The sequence below is a fragment of the Pangasianodon hypophthalmus genome, chromosome 3 (genome assembly GCF_027358585.1).
Source record: "Pangasianodon hypophthalmus isolate fPanHyp1 chromosome 3, fPanHyp1.pri, whole genome shotgun sequence".
NCBI lineage: Eukaryota > Metazoa > Chordata > Actinopteri > Siluriformes > Pangasiidae > Pangasianodon > Pangasianodon hypophthalmus.
In genome coordinates, this window is record NC_069712.1 from 9,234,748 (window position 1) to 9,257,013 (window position 22,266).

At 38.9% G+C, this 22,266-nt stretch overlaps 2 protein-coding genes across 2 annotated transcripts; one reads left to right on the top strand and one right to left on the bottom strand.

The window, feature by feature from the left end:
- vwa11 (von Willebrand factor A domain containing 11) lies at positions 1-14,373 on the top strand. The gene is made up of 17 exons (XM_026934907.3): positions 1-69; positions 3,465-3,650; positions 3,758-4,036; positions 4,173-4,266; positions 4,910-5,038; positions 5,474-5,660; positions 5,770-5,939; positions 6,623-6,735; positions 6,848-6,964; positions 7,139-7,318; positions 8,182-8,314; positions 8,598-8,750; positions 9,516-9,608; positions 10,225-10,493; positions 10,585-10,718; positions 10,949-11,108; positions 12,149-14,373. The coding sequence occupies exons 1-17, from the start codon at positions 7-9 to the stop codon at positions 12,524-12,526; spliced, it is 2,838 nt and encodes a 945-aa protein (XP_026790708.3). The 5' UTR covers positions 1-6; the 3' UTR covers positions 12,527-14,373.
- Positions 14,374-14,506: 133 nt separating this feature from the next.
- LOC113539201 (uncharacterized) lies at positions 14,507-20,604 on the bottom strand. Its single transcript, XM_026934827.3, has 4 exons — positions 20,125-20,604; positions 18,462-18,616; positions 17,476-17,587; positions 14,507-17,345 (listed from the first exon to the last, which is right to left on the bottom strand). The coding sequence occupies exons 1-4, from the start codon at positions 20,372-20,374 to the stop codon at positions 14,953-14,955; spliced, it is 2,910 nt and encodes a 969-aa protein (XP_026790628.1). The 5' UTR covers positions 20,375-20,604; the 3' UTR covers positions 14,507-14,952.
- Between the last annotated feature and the right edge of the window lie 1,662 nt (positions 20,605-22,266).

Here is a 22,266-nt window from a genome sequence, read left to right on the forward strand (position 1 = left end):
CAGCATATGTTATCTCAGAAAGTTACGCATTTCTGGAGGAAGTTCAGAGTCAGCGTGGGATCTGTGAAGGTATGAAAAATTACAGTTGAGGATTCAACTGTATGTTGCATTTTTTTTATTAACACTGTTTATAGTGTGTCATCTATGTCATAATTTCTGGATTATTTTAAAGTATCTAGGATATCTCTGACTGCAGATTGGCAGACTGAATAATAATTTATGTTACTAACTGTAAATGTGACTACAAATATCTTTAGTGAAGGGAAGAAATTGTATTTAAAAATCAGGCACCAAAGAAAGGAAAAAAATATATACAATATATACTTGCGTTAGTGGCTAGACAAAAGAAAAGGCTTTCTTCAGGCTCACCTTCCAAGGTGATGGATCGAAAACTTTTTGAATTTGAAGATCAGGGTAAATTTAACTTATTTTGTCTTCTGGGAAACATGTAACTATCTTCTGTAGCCTCCGAAGGGCAGTACTAAATGAAAAAATACGATATTTAGGCAAAATAAGAAAAATGTACACATCTCCATTCTGTTCAAAAGTTTTCACCCCTCGGCTCTTAATGCATGGTTTTTCCTTCTGGAGCATCTGTGTGCGTTTGAACCTTCTGTAATAGTTGCATATGAGTCCCTCAGTCGTCCTCAGTGTGAAAAGATGGATCTCAGAATCATACAGTCATTGTTGGAAAGGGTTCAAATACACAAAAAATGCTGGAAAACCAAAGAATTTGTGGGACCTGAAGGATTTTTCTGAAGAACAGCAGGCAGTTTAATTGTTCAGGACAAACAAGGGACTCTTGAACAACTATCACTAAACAAAAAAACACAGCTGTGGATCATTCAGGTAACAACACAGTATTAAGAATCAAGGGGATGTAAACTTTTGAAGGGAGTCATTTTTATAAATTCAACTATTATTTTCTCTTGTGGACTATATGTAAACATCTTTTATGTGAAATATCTTATTCAGGGCAGCACTAAATAAACAATGACGTGTATTTTGTATGATCCCTCTTATTTTGGTAAAATAATAAACATTTTGCAGATTCTGAAAGGGGTATGTAAACTTTTGACCTCAACTGTATATATATATGGATATATATATATTTGTGTGTGTGTGTGTGTGTGTGTGTGTGTGTGTGAACGTGTGTGAGTGTGTAATCTTAGGCTTTAGATTATTTTTACATCAATCTAAACTCCATACCCCATAATTTCAAAGCAAAAACCATATTTATTATAACTTTGCAAACTTATTAAAAAGAAAAAACTGAAATATCGCATTGACGTAAGTATTCACACCCTTTGCTATGACACTTGAAATTTAGCTCAGGTGCGTCCCATTTCTGGATCATCTTTGAGATGTTTCTACACTTTGATTGGAGTTAACCTGTAGCAAATTCAATTGATTGGACATGATTTGGAATGGCACAAACCTGACTATATAAAGTCTAATAGGTGTAAATGCATATCAAGCAAAAATCAAGGCATGAGGTTAAAGGAACTGCCTGTAGGATTGTGTTGAGGCACAGCTCTGGGTAAGGCTGCAAAAAATTTTTTGCTGCACTGGTTCCCAAAAGCACAATGGCCTCCATAATTCTTAAATTGAAGAAGTTTGGAACAACCAGGACTCTTCTGCCTGGCCGCCTGGCCAAACTGAACAATCAGGGGAGAAGTGCCTTGGTAAGAGAGGTGAACAAGAACCCAATGGTCACTCTGGTTGAGTTCCAGAGATCATGTGTGGAGATGGGAGAAACTTGCAGAAGGTCAATCATCACTGCAACACAACACCAAGCTTAGCTTTATGGCAGAGTGGCCAGATGGAAGCCTCACCACTTGAAATTTGCAAAAAAGCACCTAAAGGACTCTCAGACTGTGAGAAACAAGATTCTCTGGTCTAATGAAATGAAGATAGAATGTTTGGCCTCAATTCCAAGCGTCATGTCCGGAGGAAACCAGGCACTGTTCATCACCTGCACAATACCATCCCAATGGTGAAGCATGGTGACAGTAGCATCATGCTCTGGAGATGTTTTTCAGTGGCAGGGACTGGGGCATTGGTCAGGGTAGAAGGAAAGCTGAATGCAGCAAAAGATGCAAGAGTGGCTTAGGGACAACTCCTTGAATGTCCTTGAGTGGCCCAGCCAGAGCCCGGACATGAACCCAATCGATAATCTCTGGAGAGACCAGAAATGGCTGTCCACCGATGGTCCCCATCAAACCTGACAGAGCTTGAGAGGATCTGCAGAGAAGAACGGCAGAAAATCCCCAAATCCAAGTGTGCAAAGCTTGTCGCATCATACCCAAAATGACTTGAGGCTGTAATCACTGCTAAAGGCACTTCAACTAAGTACTGAGTTAGGGGTGTGAATACTTATATCGATGTGATATTTCAGTATTTTCTTTTTAATAAATTTGCAAAGTTTTTTGCTTTGTCATTATGGTGTATAGAGTGTAGATTGATGTGAATTTTTTTTTTTAAAGCTTTAATTAAGCATGTGGAAAAAATGAAGGGGTCTGAATCTTTTCTGAATGCACTGTATGTATGTATGTGTGTGTGTTTAATATATTGTATTTATTTAAAAAAAAATTTTTTAGAATAAAAACTGAAGTCTGATGTTTATTATATAAGGAATACAACATGACAGGGTGCATTAGGAAAATAGTCAACTTCAACCTCCGCTTTGTATCAGACTGCATAACACTACCCCGGCCTGTGACTATTTTCCAATTACAATGATTAAAAATTTCTTTATTATGTGATACATTTTGTCCTTTATAGTCACGTTTAAAGTTGTGGAATGTCCATTTACAATATATTTTTGTGAATCCATTTATTTCTGTAAAACTGCTTTGTGACAATGTCCATTATACAAATAAAATTGAATTGAATTGAATTGAATGTCCATGAAACAAGTTAGTTCCTGTTATCACTTACAATATAGCTGCTATAAACATTCATTCTCTCACTAGCTTCTTTATTTTTTCTCTCTTCATGTTAATAAACAAAAAATGCAGCTTGTCAAGTTACCTAGAAACCACAAAACCCTCCATACAGAAGACTTGTGGACTGGTAGAAAACCTAAAGTTTTAACTCTGACCGTTACAAAGACTTACAAGACTGTCTTCTTACTGAAAACATTCACACACATTTTTAAAATCAGTTTGTGTAGTCACTGCAAAAGTTGTTACTATAGAAACAATTACGCATTACAAGGAGTGCATTAATCAATCAGAATTGATTGGTGGCCCAATCAGAATTGAATTAGTGCTGTGGAATAAAGGTATACTAAATGTTTGTACCTTAAAATCCCATGTTACTGAGTGTATGGCATGATGCATTTTATCATTTTTCTTTGTATTCCAATAAGAATATTGGAAAATTATACCAGAGCTAAGCATAGATTTTCTAATGAAATTCAAAAGCAACAACATAAAGTGATATGCATTCTTATCGCTCAGCTGAAGATGAGGTCATCGGTGTGCGTTATTGCTCTGCTGGTTCTGGTTCTGCCTGGCGTGCAGACATTTATGCCAGTAGGCAGTGGCAACACGCATGTGACCATCACCGGCAAAGCTGTGATGAAAAAGATCCATGAAGTATGTGAGGCGGTGGCTGAGTCAGAAGGAAGACCATTTAAACCATCAGTGAGTATGCTTTTGATTAAAATTTCATTCTCTCATTATTCATTCATGAGTTAAACTCTGAGTGAGCAACTTTTTCATCTCCTTTTCTCTTGTCATCTTTGTCATAGGGTTCCTCTGCGGAGGAACTGCTGCGTGCATGTTTGGGTACAGACACTGGTCAGGTGTCAGGTGCCAAGTTCCATGAAGCCCTGAATCAGATTTACATGCAGAATGGACTAGTGGATCGTGACTATGCGTCCAGTAATCCGCATCACTTCAGCAGTGAGGCTTTTAAGGAGGGACATTCTCTGATCAGCCAGGGTGTCGCCTCAGTCAAAGCCAGCATTCGTAAGGATAACTTACAGGCTGCTCGGGAAACACTGGGAAGAGTCTTACACACTCTGCAGGTGAGAGAATCCCTCTGATAAACAGTTTAAACTAAATTAAGTGTAAACATGTAACTTAAATTTGCTTTCACTGTAAAAAAAAAATGCTGTAATATTACAACCTAATTGTAGACTAATGTACAGCTATGTCTTGCAGGATTTTTACAGCCACACTAACTGGGTGGAGCTGGGTAACAAGAACATATATATCAACCTCATTAAACCAGATCTCACCATAGACAATGTTGCAGGTAAATGTTGTGTGATGACACCTTCAAATTCCCCTTTGCAATGGCTTGTAGCACAGAAGTTATATTAAATGAGAAATAATTGGCACTAAAATTATTTGCCCATTTGCATGACCAGATAAATAAATAAATAAATAACAATCAGATATTATAATATACTACAAGTTTCAAAGTCTAATTTATGTCACACTTTTAAGGATTTCTATGTTACTAATTTCTCATATTGCTCCTATCCATAGATCACTCCACTTCTAATCAAATACAGAAATCAAATAAGACCTGCCACAACTGTGTCCTCCTTTAAAAAAATAAGCTTAAGACCTTCCTTTTTACTCAGCTCTTTGGTTAGCTAACTCAGCCTTGTAATATGTTGTTTTATCTAATCTGTTCTTTCACATATTTTTGTTTTATTTTATTTTATTTCATTTGATTTGATCTTATTTGTATTTTTGTGTTTTAATATTGCTGTGAGATTTTGTACTTCCTCACCCTTTTATTAAAATATCTTTTTTGTTGTCTTTATTGACTTATTGGCACTTCTTTTTTATGAGCACTGACCAAGATTACACTCACCGTGAACTACTTTTCCGTTCATTGAACTAATTTGTGTGTGTGTGTGTGTGTGTGTGTGTGTGTGTGTGTGTAGATGTGGACACCCCAACCTGCAGTGACTGTGCCAGTGGTACTTGTTCAAACCCTCTGCTGCCCTCCATTTTGAAAGAGAGGAAACTCACATCAGGATACATGGGCCTGTTTTCTCCCAGCAAACCTAAAGGTGTGAACATATGCAGTATGCTACACTTAGCGGAGCAGTTTGTAATTTTTAGAGCCCTCTGCTGCCTGTGAAATGAATTGCAATTACAATTACAGCACCTCTAAGTCTCCCTTTGCTCCCACATGACCCCACCACTTCTTTTAAAACAACATATATTATGGGTTACTTGCTTAAGAGGAAAAAAAGCAGAGCTAATTTCTGGGCCAGAAGAAGGCCGAAACAATGAAACTATCCAAATCCATTGCATGACAATGCTACTAATCACAGTTTTTTTTTAGATGACTTTGATATGTGTTATAGGTCTAGAGACATAAAAAAGTGACAAGGCCTACAAATATAAATACATATGATCATTAGATTGACAAACCAACCCTGCTCTGTTTCCACCTGTGAGGGTATTGTTATTTGTAAACCCTTTTTTTGTGTTTGTTTTAGGTAAATGCAGTCATGGTGGCAATGCTGATCTTAGCAGTACCCAAAATCCTCGTGGTGGAATCAGCAAAGATGAGCGTCATGCCCATAACGCAGTCCTACACGACACCGCAGTCGCACTGGCAACAGAGGCTACTCTTGAGCTCCTGGAGGATATTCGTGGAGCCGTTGGCAATAAAAATTATCTCCGGTAGGAGACAGGATTGAGAGCTAGAGGATGTAAACAACATGTATAACTTGTTTTTACTCATTTTTAACACGTTCTCCCTCTCTTTATCTCTCCCCCATTTCTGTCTCAGGATGATGGGCATTGCTCGTACTGCTGTCTTATGCTTTGTAATTGACACAACAGGCAGCATGTCTGATGACATCGCTGAAGCTAAGAGAGTTGCATACCAAATCATTGACACTAAGAAGGGGACAAAGGATGAACCTTCAGAATACATATTGGTCCCATTTAATGACCCGAGTAAGTGAATATCCAATTCCTCCTTTCCACATTTGCATATTCTTCCTGTCTCAAAGGCATCACTACGACTATCATTATCCTAGCACAGGGCTTCTCAACTCCAGTACTAGAGCTCAGTTTTCTTTACTCCCATCACAGATGATCCAACTTATTCATTCATTCATTCATTCATTCATCTTTAGTAACACAGACATGGTGGATCTGGAGCCTATCCTAGGAGCACTGAATGTGAGGCAGGATTACACCAGACCATCACAACATACACATATACTGTATTTACACAAGGGACAATTTAGACTGTCCACCTTTTTGAGAGGAGGAAGGAACCATCCCTACACCATCCCTGCATCTTACTTATGGTCTTCATAATTATATTACCTTAGCTCATTTGGTTGCTGTTATTTATCCAAAGCACCTTCCAATTGAGAAACTAAGAATGTTGCACCAGGACCCAACTACGGTACCTTATTAGTGGTGGAAATTGAACTTACAGTACAACCTTCCAAACAGTAGCCCAGAGCCTTAGCTGCTCAGCTACCTCTCCAGTTAGCTCACAGACTAGGTCAGGTGTTTTGAGAGAAGGGAACACTCAAACTTGTGCATAGCAGTGATTATAACAATTGAGGCATAGACCTACAGTATTTAATTGTGCATGCTTTGTTTCTCTTTGTGTTTTTTTTTAGGCTTTGGACCACTTATAAGGACAACAAACCCAGACACGATGAAGACTGAGATTTCTAAACTCGATGCTAAGGGTGGTGATGATGAACCAGAAATGTGTTTGTCAGGACTGCAGGTATAACCTCCCTACAGGCATTTACTGAGATACTGAGAATCCTCCATAGACTGAATCACAATTGAGTTTACATAGCTTTAAAATGATGCATTTGTGTTTCTGTCTCTCTCAGCTGGCTCTGACTGGAGCTCCTGCCTCCTCTCACATTTATGTTTTTACTGACGCCACTGCAAAAGACATGCACTTAGAAAGAACCGTCATCGCCCTCATCCGCAGCACCAAGTCCACAGTAAACACTTCAGTCTTCAGAGTTCATATGATGATTATATAAAATGTTTTTAACTAAATTTTGTATTTATTGTAAGCATGTTTATTGTTAGTACCACCAATATGATGTTGCAGCTTTTTAACTACTACTGCTCTTATAACCTGAGCTATTCTACACCTTCTCTCTTATAATCAGGTCTCATTCTTCATGACAAAAAAGACGAGATCAACAAGATCTTTGAGTGCACAGGGACGCTCAGGTTTCCAGGTGTATTATAACTTGGCTTTGGCTTCTGGAGGTCAAGCTATAGAGGTCACTAAAGCCAATCTGCCCAGTGCTACTGAAATCATCTTAGACACCTCCACATCTGCTTTGGTAAGAAATCTAATGTATGTTGAAACAGGATTGCATAAACATATTCAGAACATAAACATATTTTACATTGTATACCTTCACACAACAGTTTATATGTGTAAGACCCCTTCTCCTGGTTTGGTTGAGGATTTTTGTAAAGTTCTAGCCACAAAGGTGGTACTCATCTACTGCTTGTCCACACTTGCATTAAAGCCCCAATTATTTCAGAATACAAACGCCAAACTGTGGTGGCTGGAAGAATATCCCAGTTTATTTCTTCATTATGGCTGTTAGATGTTCCATCATACTCCACAAATAAGTGTTTGTCAATATTATACTACTCCCTTAAAAGCAGAGTGTAACAGAACAGGTATACTGTAAGGTTCATAAGTAAGCTCACACGTGGATAAATACCTGTCCTTATCATCTCTGAAAGGTCACTATTTCCTGAAGTTCTTTTCTCAGTATTGGTTAAGATTCTGCCTTTTCCTATTATACTGCTCACAGGAGTAGGGAATACGTAAAAGAAACATGTTTTACAATTTGTTTGGTGATATCTGAGCCAGTCCTGGTACCTACCATCAAATCAGAATTCACTTGTTCAACCATGGGTAAAAGACTCTTTTGTCCACTGGTACAAAACATCTCCTCCTATAAACTGCTATTACCACTTTTGGCATCTTCACCATATAGCATCATTTTATATATCATGTATTGTTATCTGAAAACCATATATAGTGCATGTATTGTTAGCCTGGTCTGAAATAGGTTTCCTTGCCTTCTGCATTTCAGCTGTCTGGTTTAGCCAGCAGATGTGTATTGCTAGCTCAGGGCCAGGCTGAGCAAGAATAATGAGAAAATTTTCTATCCGTGGTGTGTCTCAGGTAACAATCCTGCAGAGAGCCAGGAACCTAGGTCGTGTGGAGAATTTCCCTTTCTTTTTAGATGGATCGTTGTCCAATATTACTGCCTATTTGACAGGAAATAACCTCAAGTTTACTCTGCATAGCCCATCAGGTGAGTCCAACGTATCATTTGAATTGTACTACACAGTTTTAGCATGTTATAGTAACTGAAGTGTAAATCAAATTTACTATAACAACAACAATGATATGCCACATGAATGCTTTGTAAATAATAAAATGCATCTCATCAACTTTTGTACTAACAGAATAATAATATAGGAAATTATTAGTGGTTTTGTAATTGGCAGATCCTTAGGGGCTGAGAGGTTTGCTTCAGTTTAAAATATTCCACCAAGAACAACTCTGGCCTGACATTAACTAACGGTGTTTATCAGGTGTGTCTCAGCCTCACAGCACAAGTAATGGGCCTCTTGCTTCGATTCATACTGTGGGGAACCTGCAGCGGCTTGACTTCAGCAATTCAAATGAAACAGGCCTGTGGCGCATCAGCATGGAATCCACAGAAGCCTACACTATCAAAGTGACGGGTGAGCTAGTCTGGTAACTTTTGTACACTTTTCTGGTGACAACATTCAGGATCTTGAAAAGTGAAATCTGATTGGTTCTCTGCAATGCTGTATGCTGGTTTCCAGCAGGAAAACACATTTTTGAACACAGGGACAGTGAGTTTTACTTGCAACAGAATCCCATCTTTAAGAATTATTTAAGAGTTTTCTGTGAAGCACTTAGTGGCAGGTACACAAGATAATCCTGCGCGTTTGCCAGCAGGCTGTGGGAAAAAGTCAGCCATGTGGTTGGACATCTCCAATGTAAGTCAGATTGCCTCTTTTGTCAAATTGGGTGGTTCTTGGCCAGCTCTCTAGAAAATGCAATTAGGTTTGACTTGTGAGACTTCCTGTGAGCTTTATCCTATAGATGCTACAGGAAATGGAATACAAAGTGAAATAGTAATGTAGCTTTCTAGTTGAGTGAACAATCTGAAAATTTCTTCATCATGCTAAAACAGAGGTAGGGCTGGGCAATATGACAATATAATATTATTATCATGATAAATTGTGCCACAATGTGTCACATTTTTCTGAGATATGGCATTAGAATATCTTTTTTTAAAAATCATTTTTAATGCTTGTAAATAACAACTCTAAGATATAATAACTGTAATTGGAAGTTAACATACATACATACTGTATCATGTCATGCAGAAATGTCTTCAAGTATCATGTGAAAAAGAGTAAATAAATAAGAATAACTGATAACAAAACTGGCTAAAGGGATGTTTTTTTTTGTTTCAGGTCAAAGTGCAATAACTTTAATTTACAACTTCGTGGAGGAATTCGGTGGACCCCACCCAGGATTTGCTATTATTGATGGTCGCCCACAGAAAGGTTGGGGCGCTCGTTACATTTCTTTTTCAACTTTCATCTTAGCCAAGCATAAAATTAAATACTGCAGAACCTTCCACCTTTGACCAGAAGCAAATGCACAATAATTGTATGAATTACAATTTTTATTATATAATGGCACACACACATGGACACCTTTAGCACAGGCAGTCATTCTGATGGCAAGGTTTTGGGAGGTGAGAGGAAATCAGCAAACCTGGAGGAAACCCATGCAGACTAGGGGAAAACTCCACACATACAATAACCCGATCAAACCGGGGGCTAGCCGCTGCACCACCATGCCGCTGAAACAAAACTTAAAAACTTCAGATTGTCTTATTTATAGCCATAAACTAATCAGTCATGGTGACGCGCTGAAAGGTAACTGTTGAATTCATGAAATCAATTGTGTTAGTTGCTTATCCTGACCTTTGTAAGCAAACAAATTTAAATAACTGGACCTTTCCAAATTTTTGAATACCCCTGGTTTATACATGTTTCTTATTGTGCTTGGTGGAAAACATACATCCATTTAATGAATGTATAGAATAATTAAAAAAAAAAAAAAAAACTAAACATAATATTTATCTTTTTAATCACTATGCCTATCCTTTCTTAGGCTTACCTGCTAAGCTGTTAATGACAATAACTGGACAGAAGGGTGCTGAAGCTCTGAAGCTACAGCAAGTTGCTCTAGTGGAAGTTTCAAATGCCAATGTGGCGAATGGAACCATCAAAGAATTGGGTGATGGAAACTTTCTGGTTACTGTGAATCAAGCTCCAGAAGAGGAATTTGTGGTTATGATAAAAGGAGAAGATAAGACCACCTCAAGCTACTTCCAAAGGCAGACCACAACACAGATGTCCCTGTCTAAAGTCACTGTCAAGGTACTTCAAATATACACAGAATTGGCTATTCCCTCATTTCTCCTTTGTCTCATCTAATGTATTTAATTTTTTTTCCCTCCCCACACCCTAGGCTGTAGTAGGCACCGCAATGGTGCCAGGAAAAGACTTTATCGTATCTTTTACTGTAACTACTAATGGAACTGGTGGAAAGTTCGTAATCAGTGCTAAGAATGACAAAGATTTTCCTCTCACATATGACACCAGGTAAATATAGTACTTCATTTGTGATGAAACAAATCAGTCAATTCAAATTTAAATGTAACCCTTCGCTTCACAGCTGAAATTATTTTGAAATGTTTGAATATTTTAGGCAGGATGCAGATATATAGCATATAGCTATAAGACATGTTCTTATCTTAACACATGTAGAAGCAAGACTAATATTGGTATCAGATCTGCATAAAAACATGTATAATATTTCTGTGTTATCTCAGACTTACCGTGAACCCAGGAGGTAATGCTTCAGGCACAGTGACTATCAAACCTCCTGCAAGCACTGCGTCAGGAACCGATGTCACACTGACCGTTCTGGCTGAAGGGCCCGGAGCTGATGATTCTAACTATGCCGTTCTCCGAATGTCTGTCCTCGCCGAGGTATCTTGCTTGTATTTGTTACTATAGTAACTAAGACTTTTGAGGGGCCTGAAGCAGATCTTAGGAACCTTATAAAGAATTGGTAATCATTACTAATGATAGAGAACGATCTTCCAACAAGGTAGAGATAAATGCAAAGGTTTGCATGCCTTTATGAAAAAATAATGAAGACAAAGAAATATCATTTATAGCAACAAGAAATTTAATGTTAGCTTCCACAGACATTCCTCCATTACAGTTAAGTTACACTTAAGAAAGGGGGCAAATGTTCTACGTGAAATTATTAATAGTGGACAAAATCTGAATGATATTGCCACAATAATTTTCAATATCCTCTAATACCTTGCATGTCCACCCGCTGTCTTTATAATTGCCCCAACCTTTTGCATTTTCTTGTATCCCACCCCACTCCACATTCATCCCGTCATAACTGTTCTTAACACAACAAACTGCTAAGTAAACTTTTTCCCATTTTTTCTTGACATATATGTTATTACTTTGCCAAATGTTATACATTCATAGAAAAAAATGTCTAAATCTTTGCTTATTATGTGAAAGAAAAAAAAAAACTGAGAGGCATAATAAGTTGTTAAATAGGCTAATATAACCAAAATGTTTTATGTTTAAATTATATTTAATTAAACTACAAATTAGAAGAATAATAGCAGCTTAGCAAAACTACTCTGAATTATGAATCTAGTAATAGGCAACTGACTGCTTTAACAGTGAAAAATAAAAAAGACAAGATGTAGGCTATATTTTGAAGGCAAATTTTTGATGGAAAAGTGTTGTCTTGAGGTGGGATATATCTGTATTTCATTTCTTAAATGCTACAATTCAATTATTTTTATAGACAAATTGTAAAATAGAGTTACTTTTTAAAATAGAGGTATCTTCCATTTTCCATTCCAAAAAACATAGGGGATACAAACTTTCACACTGCATCATTCTCTTCTAGTGAACACATATACAATATACACAGTTCAGCATTCACTATTCTTAATTATTGTTATTAATCTTTTTTCCTTTGCTTTGAACAGGTGACTGACTTTACTCCTCCAAAGTGTCTGATTGTTGATGCTAGTGCTGTCTGTCCATCTGACTGCTCCCAGTCAAATTGGAACATGTCTGTCAACATCACTGATGGCGGTGGATCTGGTACTGAACACATCTCCACCCAGAAAGGCAGTGGCACATTCTCCTATGAGACTGTGGTGGATGGGGGTATAACCGTAGTCATGGGTTACTACAATGCCTCCTGCTGCTCACCTCATGTAATTGTAGCTGCTGTTGATAAGGAGGGAAATGTAGGGAAATGCACCTACTCTGTCCAGAGGAGCGGAGGGGTTTCCCTCAGTCTGTCTCTTCCTCTCTGGGCCTGTCTGCTGGTTTCAGCCCTGAGCATATTGCGTGCATAATGTGCTTCCCTTGTAATGAAAAATAAATAGATAAAAAAGTACCCATGCAACCACGTAAAAACCAAAATAGAAAAAAAGTATTCCCCAATGCAATGAAAATGTATAACACCACAGTGTTTAGGGTCAAATGTGAGTGACATACTATCATATTATTGTAAAAATTTATTTTAAATAAGCTACATTTAGTAAATTGGTATGCTGTGCAGTTCTATTTAAACCATGTTTAAACTGAACCTGTAAAATTATCCAGCTAAATGAGTTATCTATGTATTATGTGGAAAACTAAAATTTTGACTATTCAACTGTTCCTTCTGAAAATGGCTTGCTTAAACTCACCCTCACACAATGCATTTGTTAATATTTAAGGCTCTTACTTTTCATGATCTTATGTTCATTATCACCTGAGAGGACAAAGGTGAAATAAAAGTGTGGTATTGTTTAATCTGAAGTACAGGGGTATTTTTATCACTATCCCATTCCCTCTTACCTCTTGCAAGGTTATTAAATTTCTTACATTCCCAACAGTATACACATCAACCACCAGGAGGGGCAAAAGTAATCCTAAAGTAAAGGGAGGAGCTTTAGGGGTCTGTTTGCGTTAATATTGTTCATTCTTTCATTATCATTCATCTTCCATAACTGCTTTGTCCTGGTCAGGGTCATGATGAATCCAGAGCCTATACTGGGAACACTGGTAGCGTGAGGCAGGAATAAACCCTGGGATGCCAATCCATCACAGATCATGTTCTTAATTTTTTCTGTTTGTCAATTCTGGCTTCAAAATATCTTTTGCTTCTTTTCTGGCAAAGATACTTAATACACTAAAACCTTTAAATCTTCTAGAATCTTAATTGAATTTGAACTGAGGATCTGTTTAGCAAGTTGTATCTATACTCTGCTTATGAGTGCGTGTATAAATATTCATAAATATGTTATATGGCCAAAAGTTTGAGGACACATGACCATCACATCCTTCTTTGCTTGTTGAACATCCCATTCCCTTTGCTGTTATATTAACCTCCAATCTCTGAAGGCTTTCCACTAGAATTTGGAGCATGGCTGTGGGGATTTGTGATCATTCAGCCGCAAGAGCTTTAGTGAGCTCAGGCACTGATGTTGGGTGAGGAGGCCTGGGGTGCAGTCAGAGTTCCAGTTCATCCCAAAGGTGTTCAGTGGGGTTGAGGTCAGAGCTCTGTGCACGACACTCGAGTTCTTCCACTCCAACCTTGGAAAACCATGTTTTCATGGATCTCGCTTTGTGCACGGGGGCACTGTCATGCTGGAACAGGTTTGGGCCTCTAACATCCAGGGAAGGGAAGTTGTAATGCTATAGCATACAAAGGCATTCTATACAATTGTGTGCTTCCAACTTTGTAGCAACAGTTTGGGCAGAAACACATACGCTTGTGATGCTCAGGTGTCCACAAACTTTTGGCTATATAGCGTGTTTTCTGTTCTGATGTAAATGACACATTTTGTTAGAATTATTAATTGGTATAACTTTGCAAACATTATTTGTGGCCCTCCTGTGTACCAATACACAGTTGCTACTTCCTCTAATTTTCCTATAATCACTTCTTACTTGCTTCTGGCCAGTTGGTGGATATTGGGTTCTCAGACAGTTGTTGCATACCACCTCATTTACAAGCCACTTTGAATAAAGGTACCTGCCAAATGGACTAATGTAAAAACATGAATGTGTCAGCAGCAGACATAAATACATATAAAGAAGCTAAATACATTTATGTAAGAGATTTACTGTTTTTCTACTGTTATGATGTGTGGATGTTTGAGAACATCCTTCATAGCAATTTAGACAAAAGCCATAATGTGTATTTGAGGTAAATCTGAAATTAAGTGCTGTATGCAGAAAGCACAGAAGGGGACTTATTAGGTCACAGTATTTTTTGGAAAACCATAATTAAAAGCTTAGACCTTATGGGAAGCCCCTTTAAAAATAAAACAACTTAACACTCTTCAAACATTTCACATTTTATTTGGTTTTGTTGGCATATTATGTTCAAATCAAGTTCACAATCAGTGTATCAGCACTATTTTCATTTTCACAGTGAATTGTTTAACCTGAGTTCCTTAAGGGTTTAACCCATGGATATTATAAAAAAGGAATAATAAATAGCACAGAAACAACATTAGTCTTTTAATTTCCTGGAATTATAAATGACAATGCTACCTGATACTTTTTCACAAAAAAATCACCACAGAGTTACACATACTTACTAAAAAGATAAAAAAAAGTACTACAATAAAAAGTTAAATGCATTATTATACAGCAGTTGATGCTAAAACTATGACTTTTAACTAATAAAACAAGATAAGTTTTGTTTTCACAAAACTATTTGGTGATAGTTTCTTCTCATGAGTTATTATGAACTTTAATTAATTGTTATGAACATATTATGAACTTTCTATTTTGGTTTCACTACCGCATGTTGTGTGTTGATGTGTTTCTTGAGGTGGGCTGACTGAGTGAAACGCTTACCACACTCTTTGCATTCAAATGGCTTCTCCCCAGTGTGGATACGCTTATGTCTCTTAAAATTACCTAAATCCACAAAGCCTTTCTCACAATGGGGGCAAACATAGCGTTTCTCCCCCCTGTGTCCCTGCATGTGCATGTTCAATGCAACTCTATGCTTGAACGTTTTTCCACATTGATTACAAAAAAATGGTTTCTCCCCTGTATGCATGCGCATGTGAGTAGCCCGGTCTGCCTTTGCCAAGAACTTCTTGCCACAAACCTTACAGGGGAAGGGCCTATCTCCAGAGTGGATGAGTTTGTGTTTGGTCAGGGTAAACTGGTAAACGAAACTCCTGCCGCACTCCTCACACTTGTAGCCTTTCTCCTCTGCATGGACTTTTACATGGCGGTTGAGGCCTCGGACACTAGGGAAGGCCTTTCCACATTGGGAGCAGGTATATGGCCTCTCACCTCTGTGAAGCCTCATGTGATTCTCCAGTGAAGATGCATTGCTGAGAATCCTGCCACATTCAGAGCACTCAGTCTTCTTTTCCAGCACTTTCCGTGCAGGTTTCTGTATTATGTTTTGTGCAGGAGCACTTAATGCTGACTGGGGTAATACACTGGACAAATCAGATGGTTCCCACACTTGGCAGGTTGTGTCACATCCCTCTTTCTGCTTATTAATGTCATTGTCCATCTGTAAATCCTTGACCATGTTCATTCTGAAGGTCTGTTGTTCTTTTGTAGAATCTGGTACTATAAAGTTTGGCCCAGGCTTGGAAAGAACTGTATAATGTTGTATTGGTCCAGGAATAACTGCAGGCCTACTACCTTCATTATTCTCAGTGGGGTCTTCATTCTGCATTTCTACAGTGATGGATTCACTTTCACAGTTTGTGGATTCATGACTAGCAAGAGGGGGATATCTCTGAATATCTTCCTCAAAGTTATTAACTGTAGACATAGGGATCTCCACAGGCATGTTAGGTCCTCTCTTGGATATATGTCCATGATTGGAGGCTGCTGCTTGCTGTTCCTTCAAAGTAAGAAGAGGTGCAAGCTGCAAAGGTTGTCCAGATGATTGGGAATGGATCATAGATGTGGTTTCTTGCTGGTTTAATACAACAGGTGAGTGGAAAGGCATGGGAGGCAAGGGCTGAAGCAAATCTGATGTGTTATCAGGTGTTGAAAAATACTGGTCTGAAGATGAACAAAGTGGATCAGACAAAATGTCATAGTGGGATGTGGCATGCTCCAGTGGAGATGGAACATTGGTCTGGGAAATCGAACTTGGAGGAACAGAAGGCTTCATTGACTGAAGTGGGATGAAAGGTGGAGCAAATGATGCATGAGTCAAAGGATAAAATGGCTGGGTTGATGGGGTCAGATCATGATGAGGCACAGAAGGAAGGTGACCTTGTAGATTTAAACTTTGCGAGTTTGGTGGAAGTATGTCATTTGATTGAACAAGTACTTGAGATAGTGCATGGGTTGCTGGAATTGAAAGGTGGATGGATGGAACAGGGACTTGGGTGGGTGGCATTGGGACCTGGTTTGGTGGAGGTGGAAGCTGAGATACTGAAGTAGGAACCTGTCCTTGTGCAACAGAATGCTGGTCTGGAGGAAAAGGAGCCTGGACCCGAGGACATGGGAAATGGCCTAGCTGTGTCATGTTCTGGACAGGAGTTATCACAGTTTGAGGGTGAGAAACTGAAGGCTTTGTGGCCTGAGTAGAAGATTCAGTTAATGATGTCACTGATTTGTTGACTGAGAATCTTTTGTCTGCAATTGTAACCAGGGTTTGTAATAACTGACCAGAGGGGCAAGATTCCGTAATTGGGCTCTGGTTTTGAGGGAGAGGGGGCGTAACCAGTTTAGGGACAAACTGTGGCACTGTAGCTGAATGCTGGATATTTTGAACAACTTGTTGGGATGGAGGTACACTAAGTTGGATGCTTGCCTGAAGAGACTCATCCATTTGAACAGATGGCGCTGGTTGCTGGGCTCTAGGTGTTGACATCTGACCTAGCCTGTTAGGCAGGACTGTTGAGGCAGATACACTAACTGGAGGAAGGGACTGGGTTGAATTAGCAGGTAGCCCTGACAAAGCTGACTTTTTAGCTGATGCAGATTTTTTTTGTCTTTCTGTTTCACTCTGCAAAGATGACCATCCACTAACTCTAGACATACTTTCAGTCTGGGTGACACCGTTACTTGATGAGGCCATTGTATAATTACAGGAAACAGTGGTCTTGGGTGATGATGCATTAGTGGTTGATATTTGTTTTTGGTTTCCATAGCTTCTGCTCACTGTTTGGATTGCTGAGGGGATCAAAACTGTGGACATGCAGAAAGATAAATGCAAAGCAGGGTTAGGTGGAAGAAATGGAAAGGACAGAAGCAGAAGTGGTAATGGCATAGAAAAGGTTTTGTGAAACGCTGTCCAGTTTTATAGGAACTACCCCACCTTTTTCCATGGTGTTTTTAAAGGGCTCTTTACGAACCAATATTGGCTCAGCACCCTCTTGCTTCAGTAAGAAGTATCCTGGTGCATATTCATCACAGTCAGTCTCCTGAGGCTGAGGAATAAAAAAACAGGTAAACCTACATGACAAATGCACTTTGTATTTATATAATTACTGACTATAGGCCTGCTGTATTTTTAGACAATTAGACCATTTTAAACACCTCAATGGGATTGTTGCTTTGAGAAATAGGTCCACCAACCAAAAAAATATTTAGTCAACATTGTTCATGTGATTTGAAAGAGCTAGGGTACTTTTCACACTAATTGTGCATTGGAAAAAGCTGACCTATAACATCTAACTCTAAACCTACATGGTGTAACCACAAGATCGGTAAATCTAATAAAGGGGCCAGTAAGAACACTCATACAAAAACCACAAATTCTTCCATGTCAAATTCACTGCTGCACTAAAAATGTGCTTTAAAGATGAAAAAAAGATGAAAAAATATCTGGCCAGTGGTGGGTCTTATGGTGGTCCCTTTTCTTTGAATGATGGAGTAGAGAAGCTGACAGTCACTGTAGGGCAGTCAGTAAGTGCATACTGAAAAAACTGCTCCTATTTGGTAGGTCACAGGTTCCTAACCTTGGTCCTGGAGTACCCCCTGTCATGCAGTGTCTTCCTTGCTTTAACACACCTGGTTCCACTAATCAGCTAAATAACAGCCCTTCCTGAGTTGAAGTGGGTAAACATAGGGAAAAAAGAGGAGGGAACCTATGTGGTAGGTGAACCTGATCATGTCCGTGAGTGCAGCTACAAGGTGGATATATCTAATGAAGTGGCCACTGAGTGCATTTAATTACACAGTTACAAATCAGAAATTACACCATTGAATAGATCTTGACACAGAATGGAATACAATGTAAATGTACATTTATCAAATAACATCACAAATTATTATTTTTTAAATTTTTATCTCACTGCTGACCTCTTTTTTTATGAGAAGCAAAGCAAGCTGCCTGTTTCCATCTTCTGAACTGCTGGAACAGAGATCTTCAAGACGTTCACTCGAGATGTGTCGCAAGTTTAGACGGTCACCAATTGGTGCTGGGCTGCAGCATCTTTCAACCATGGTGGGCTTTTCTGGGAGACAAATGTTAACATTAACATTGGTTAACATTTTCAGCTGAATAATGGTGCTGCTACATGGGGGTTAGGTGTGATGGGATGTGATGAATTTTTACATAATTACACTTCATTTTTAGAAAAAAAATAACCCTGTTATTGTGGATATTTAAGAGTTGCTTTTTTTTTTTTTAATGGTCTTGCTATTCCTGAAAAGGAAACCCTCTGCTGTGGTGCTCTGCATAAAACCTTTAAGGGTTCCTCCAGAAACACAAGTTGGTTCTTGATTTAACCTTTCATTTCTAAGAATGTATAGAACAGAGAGTGGGCTTGTTTGGGTACCGTTCTATCTTAAAATTTTTAGGATTCATTCAGAGAGATAAATCTCTGAATGTTTCAGTTCTTCAAGGGTTCTTTGGATAACTAAGGGTTCACTGCTTAAAGTTGTTCTCCTTGGAACCCTATATGAATGGGAAACCTCTGTTGTAAAGTTCTATATAAAAGTTTTGAGGGCTCCTGCAGAGAAAAATTTCAAAAACCACTTTACGGTTCTAGATAACGTTTTATTTCCTAAGAGTGACACAACAGAAAAGCATTCACCCTATCATCAGGAGATCGCATATCAAGAAAGCAAAATTGGCCATGCTCTCTGGGCAGGGAGGGATGATATGATCGCTAGACAATCATGGGCATTCTGTGGGCTCATGTATGCAGAAGAGGGCAGACAGTGCTTTCCTCTGAACATGTTTGCCCCACCCTCCCTGGTTCAAAGCTGTCATGCGATAGGAGACAGTTCACTAGTGGGTGGGAATTGGACGGAAAATCCTTGGACATCCCTCAGTGTGCAGTGAAGACATGGATCAAGACCCAGGTGGTGGTATGACTTTCCCCTGGCTGTCCTCAAACAAAGATTTAAGACCTTTCTCCTCAGTAACCACTTAACTGAGCAATAAGTTAAAAAGATTCTCACTAGCCGGGTTTTATTTTTAGAGCAGGAACTATTTGTACTAGCATGAGGATATGTTCTGATAGAGACAATGCACTTAAATAATGAAGTCTTATAAAGAAATGCATCATGCATACACCACTTTCTACATTGCACATGCTTTTTTTTTTTTTTTTTTTTTTTAACTCTGACACTTTTTATTACAGTATATATCTTGTGTGGCTGCTTTATGAAAATGTGGTGTCTCTTGTGGTGGAATGTTGGATGTGTCTGGGCTGTGAATAAAGTCTGCATTGTTTTGTGAAGTCTTGAGGAACAACATGGAAGTAAGAGTGTCTTTTCAGTGACTAAACTTGAAAATGTAACTTGGGGGAAATGAAGATATAAGATGTTATTCCTGTGGTGGTCATTTTGGCTAAGAAATGACAGCTATACAGAGTCAGGAAATCCCCACTGCAACCATGCATGCATGCTGTTTGCAATGGACTGGCTATTTGTGTGCCTTTCTGAGTCACTTTATATTGTTACAGGAAGTGTGTAATGCGTTAGTTCATAAGCGTGTTTATGCTGTAAAACTCACCACACTGTACACCAATATCGCGTTTGGCATGCTCTGCTCTTGGACATCCATCTCCTGCTTCTTTTGTCTTGAAGTGAGGAGTGAAAATGCCGCTCTTTAACTCGACGTTCTCCTGCCTCAGGTGCACTAACTCAGCTCTGAGCTGGTGCAAAGTCTCCTCGAAAAGTTTCGTCGCCTCACCAACTGCTGTCCTCAGCACATTTTGCATAACAGACGTGAACTGGGTTTCAAACCCACCACACTCATCCATTATAGCACCCGGTGCATTTAGAATTAACTTTTAACACTAACGAATTGGTTTCTCTTTTACACACAGGACGAAGTTTACAACTGACACATCAGAGTCTGACAGCAGGAGGGGTGCGTTCAAGTCACGCAGACGTCAAGCAGCTCCTCTGATCTCTAACGCATACATCCAGATGCACTTCCGGAAGTCATGAGACGGAGATCTGCGAAGCTGCGCACAGGCATCTGCGAGAAGCACCAGCGTTAACGCGCGATAAAATATCACTTCCGCACAGAGACAAGTGTTTAAATAAAACTGGTTTGAAGCGCAAACTTGCAAAGAATGAACTCAGAACCGATTTGTAACAAACGTCTTGGCATTTTTATGTTATGTTATGTTATGTTATGTTATGTTATGTTATGTTCGATTATCTGCTGGAGGAATATGGAGATAGTTTCTTTACTGCAGGTGGAAGCAGCGGCTTTATCGTTTAATCTGTGAAGTGCGGCTGTGTTGCAGTTCCTCAGACACTGGCTACATTGTTCTCCCTGTGGTCTTAAAGAGGAACTTGAGCCTTTAATAGCGAAAGGAACATACTTTTTTTAATATACACAAAACAGGGAAGAGAACTGTTCAATGCTGATAACAAAACGTAAACAGGAAACGTTGGAACCTGAAAGTAACCTATATAAAAGACATGATGAAGTGTGAATGAACTGTAGCGGCTCGGCGCTGCTGTGAACGCGCGCTAATTTGCATACCCGTGAGCCCCCGCGGTGGGCTCGCTATTTTGGTGTTTAATGTCTTTGTTTTGCAAGATGAAGTATTTGTTGTTAGTGTTTGAACGTGTTACATGTTTGGCTGTGCCCGTATGCGTTATATCTGCACATTATTTTGTGTTTGTATTGTTCACCGTCCGGCTGAAGACCTGTGGGATTTGTTACCACTGCTGGTTTTATTCCTGTGGTGGTCTTTGGAGTTGTTGTGTTCTGAAGTGTGATGTGTTGCGTATGAGTAGTGTTCTTTATAACTACAGGTTGTTCTTGTCCATGTTTTTGCAGGTGTAGTCCGAATGCGTCAATGTGTGACGTGTGCTGTGAGATGCGTTTTGGCTCATCACGTTTGTAAATAGTGGTTATTTGCACTACTGTAACCTTTCTGTGAGCTGGAACCAGGCTGGCCATTATCCTCTGACCTCTCTAATCAGCAAAGCATTTCCAGCCACAGAACTGCAGCTAACTCAGTGTTTTCTGTTTTTCGTAAATTTCTGTGTAAACTCTAGAGAATGTTGAGCGTGAAACTCTCAGGAGATCAGCAGTTTCTGAAATACCCAAACCAGCCTGTCTGGCACCATCAACCATGCGATGGTTATAATGACCAAGATCACATTTCCCCATTCTAGTGTTCTATTTTAACATGAACTGAAGCTCTTGAGCCATATCATCGACACTGCTACCACATACTTGGCTGATTGGATAATTGCATGAATGAGCAGGTGAACATGTGTTCCTAAAAAGTGGCTGGTGAAGTAGTATAAGTAGTGTCATAGCAATTAGATAGATAGACTGACTGATAGATATTTGGAGATGTACAGATAATCTAGGTAGCTAATATAGATCAGAATCACCTTTATTGCCTGTACTGTAGATTTACATGTACAAGGAATTTGTCTTGGTGTACTTGTGCTTAGTAATAACAGAGTAATACAAGAAATAAAAATAATATTAATAAGGTAAACATCTATAAGTATAAATATATAAATATAAACATTTAGGAAAATAAAATAAAACTAGAGACATTAACTGTACATTGGTCCAGGATGCGCAAAAGTGGGCCAGTGCAAGTGCTCACAGTTTGAGGTAAGAAGGTGCAGTATAGCAGTCTGAGTTATGTGCGTTAATGTAACGCATATTAAA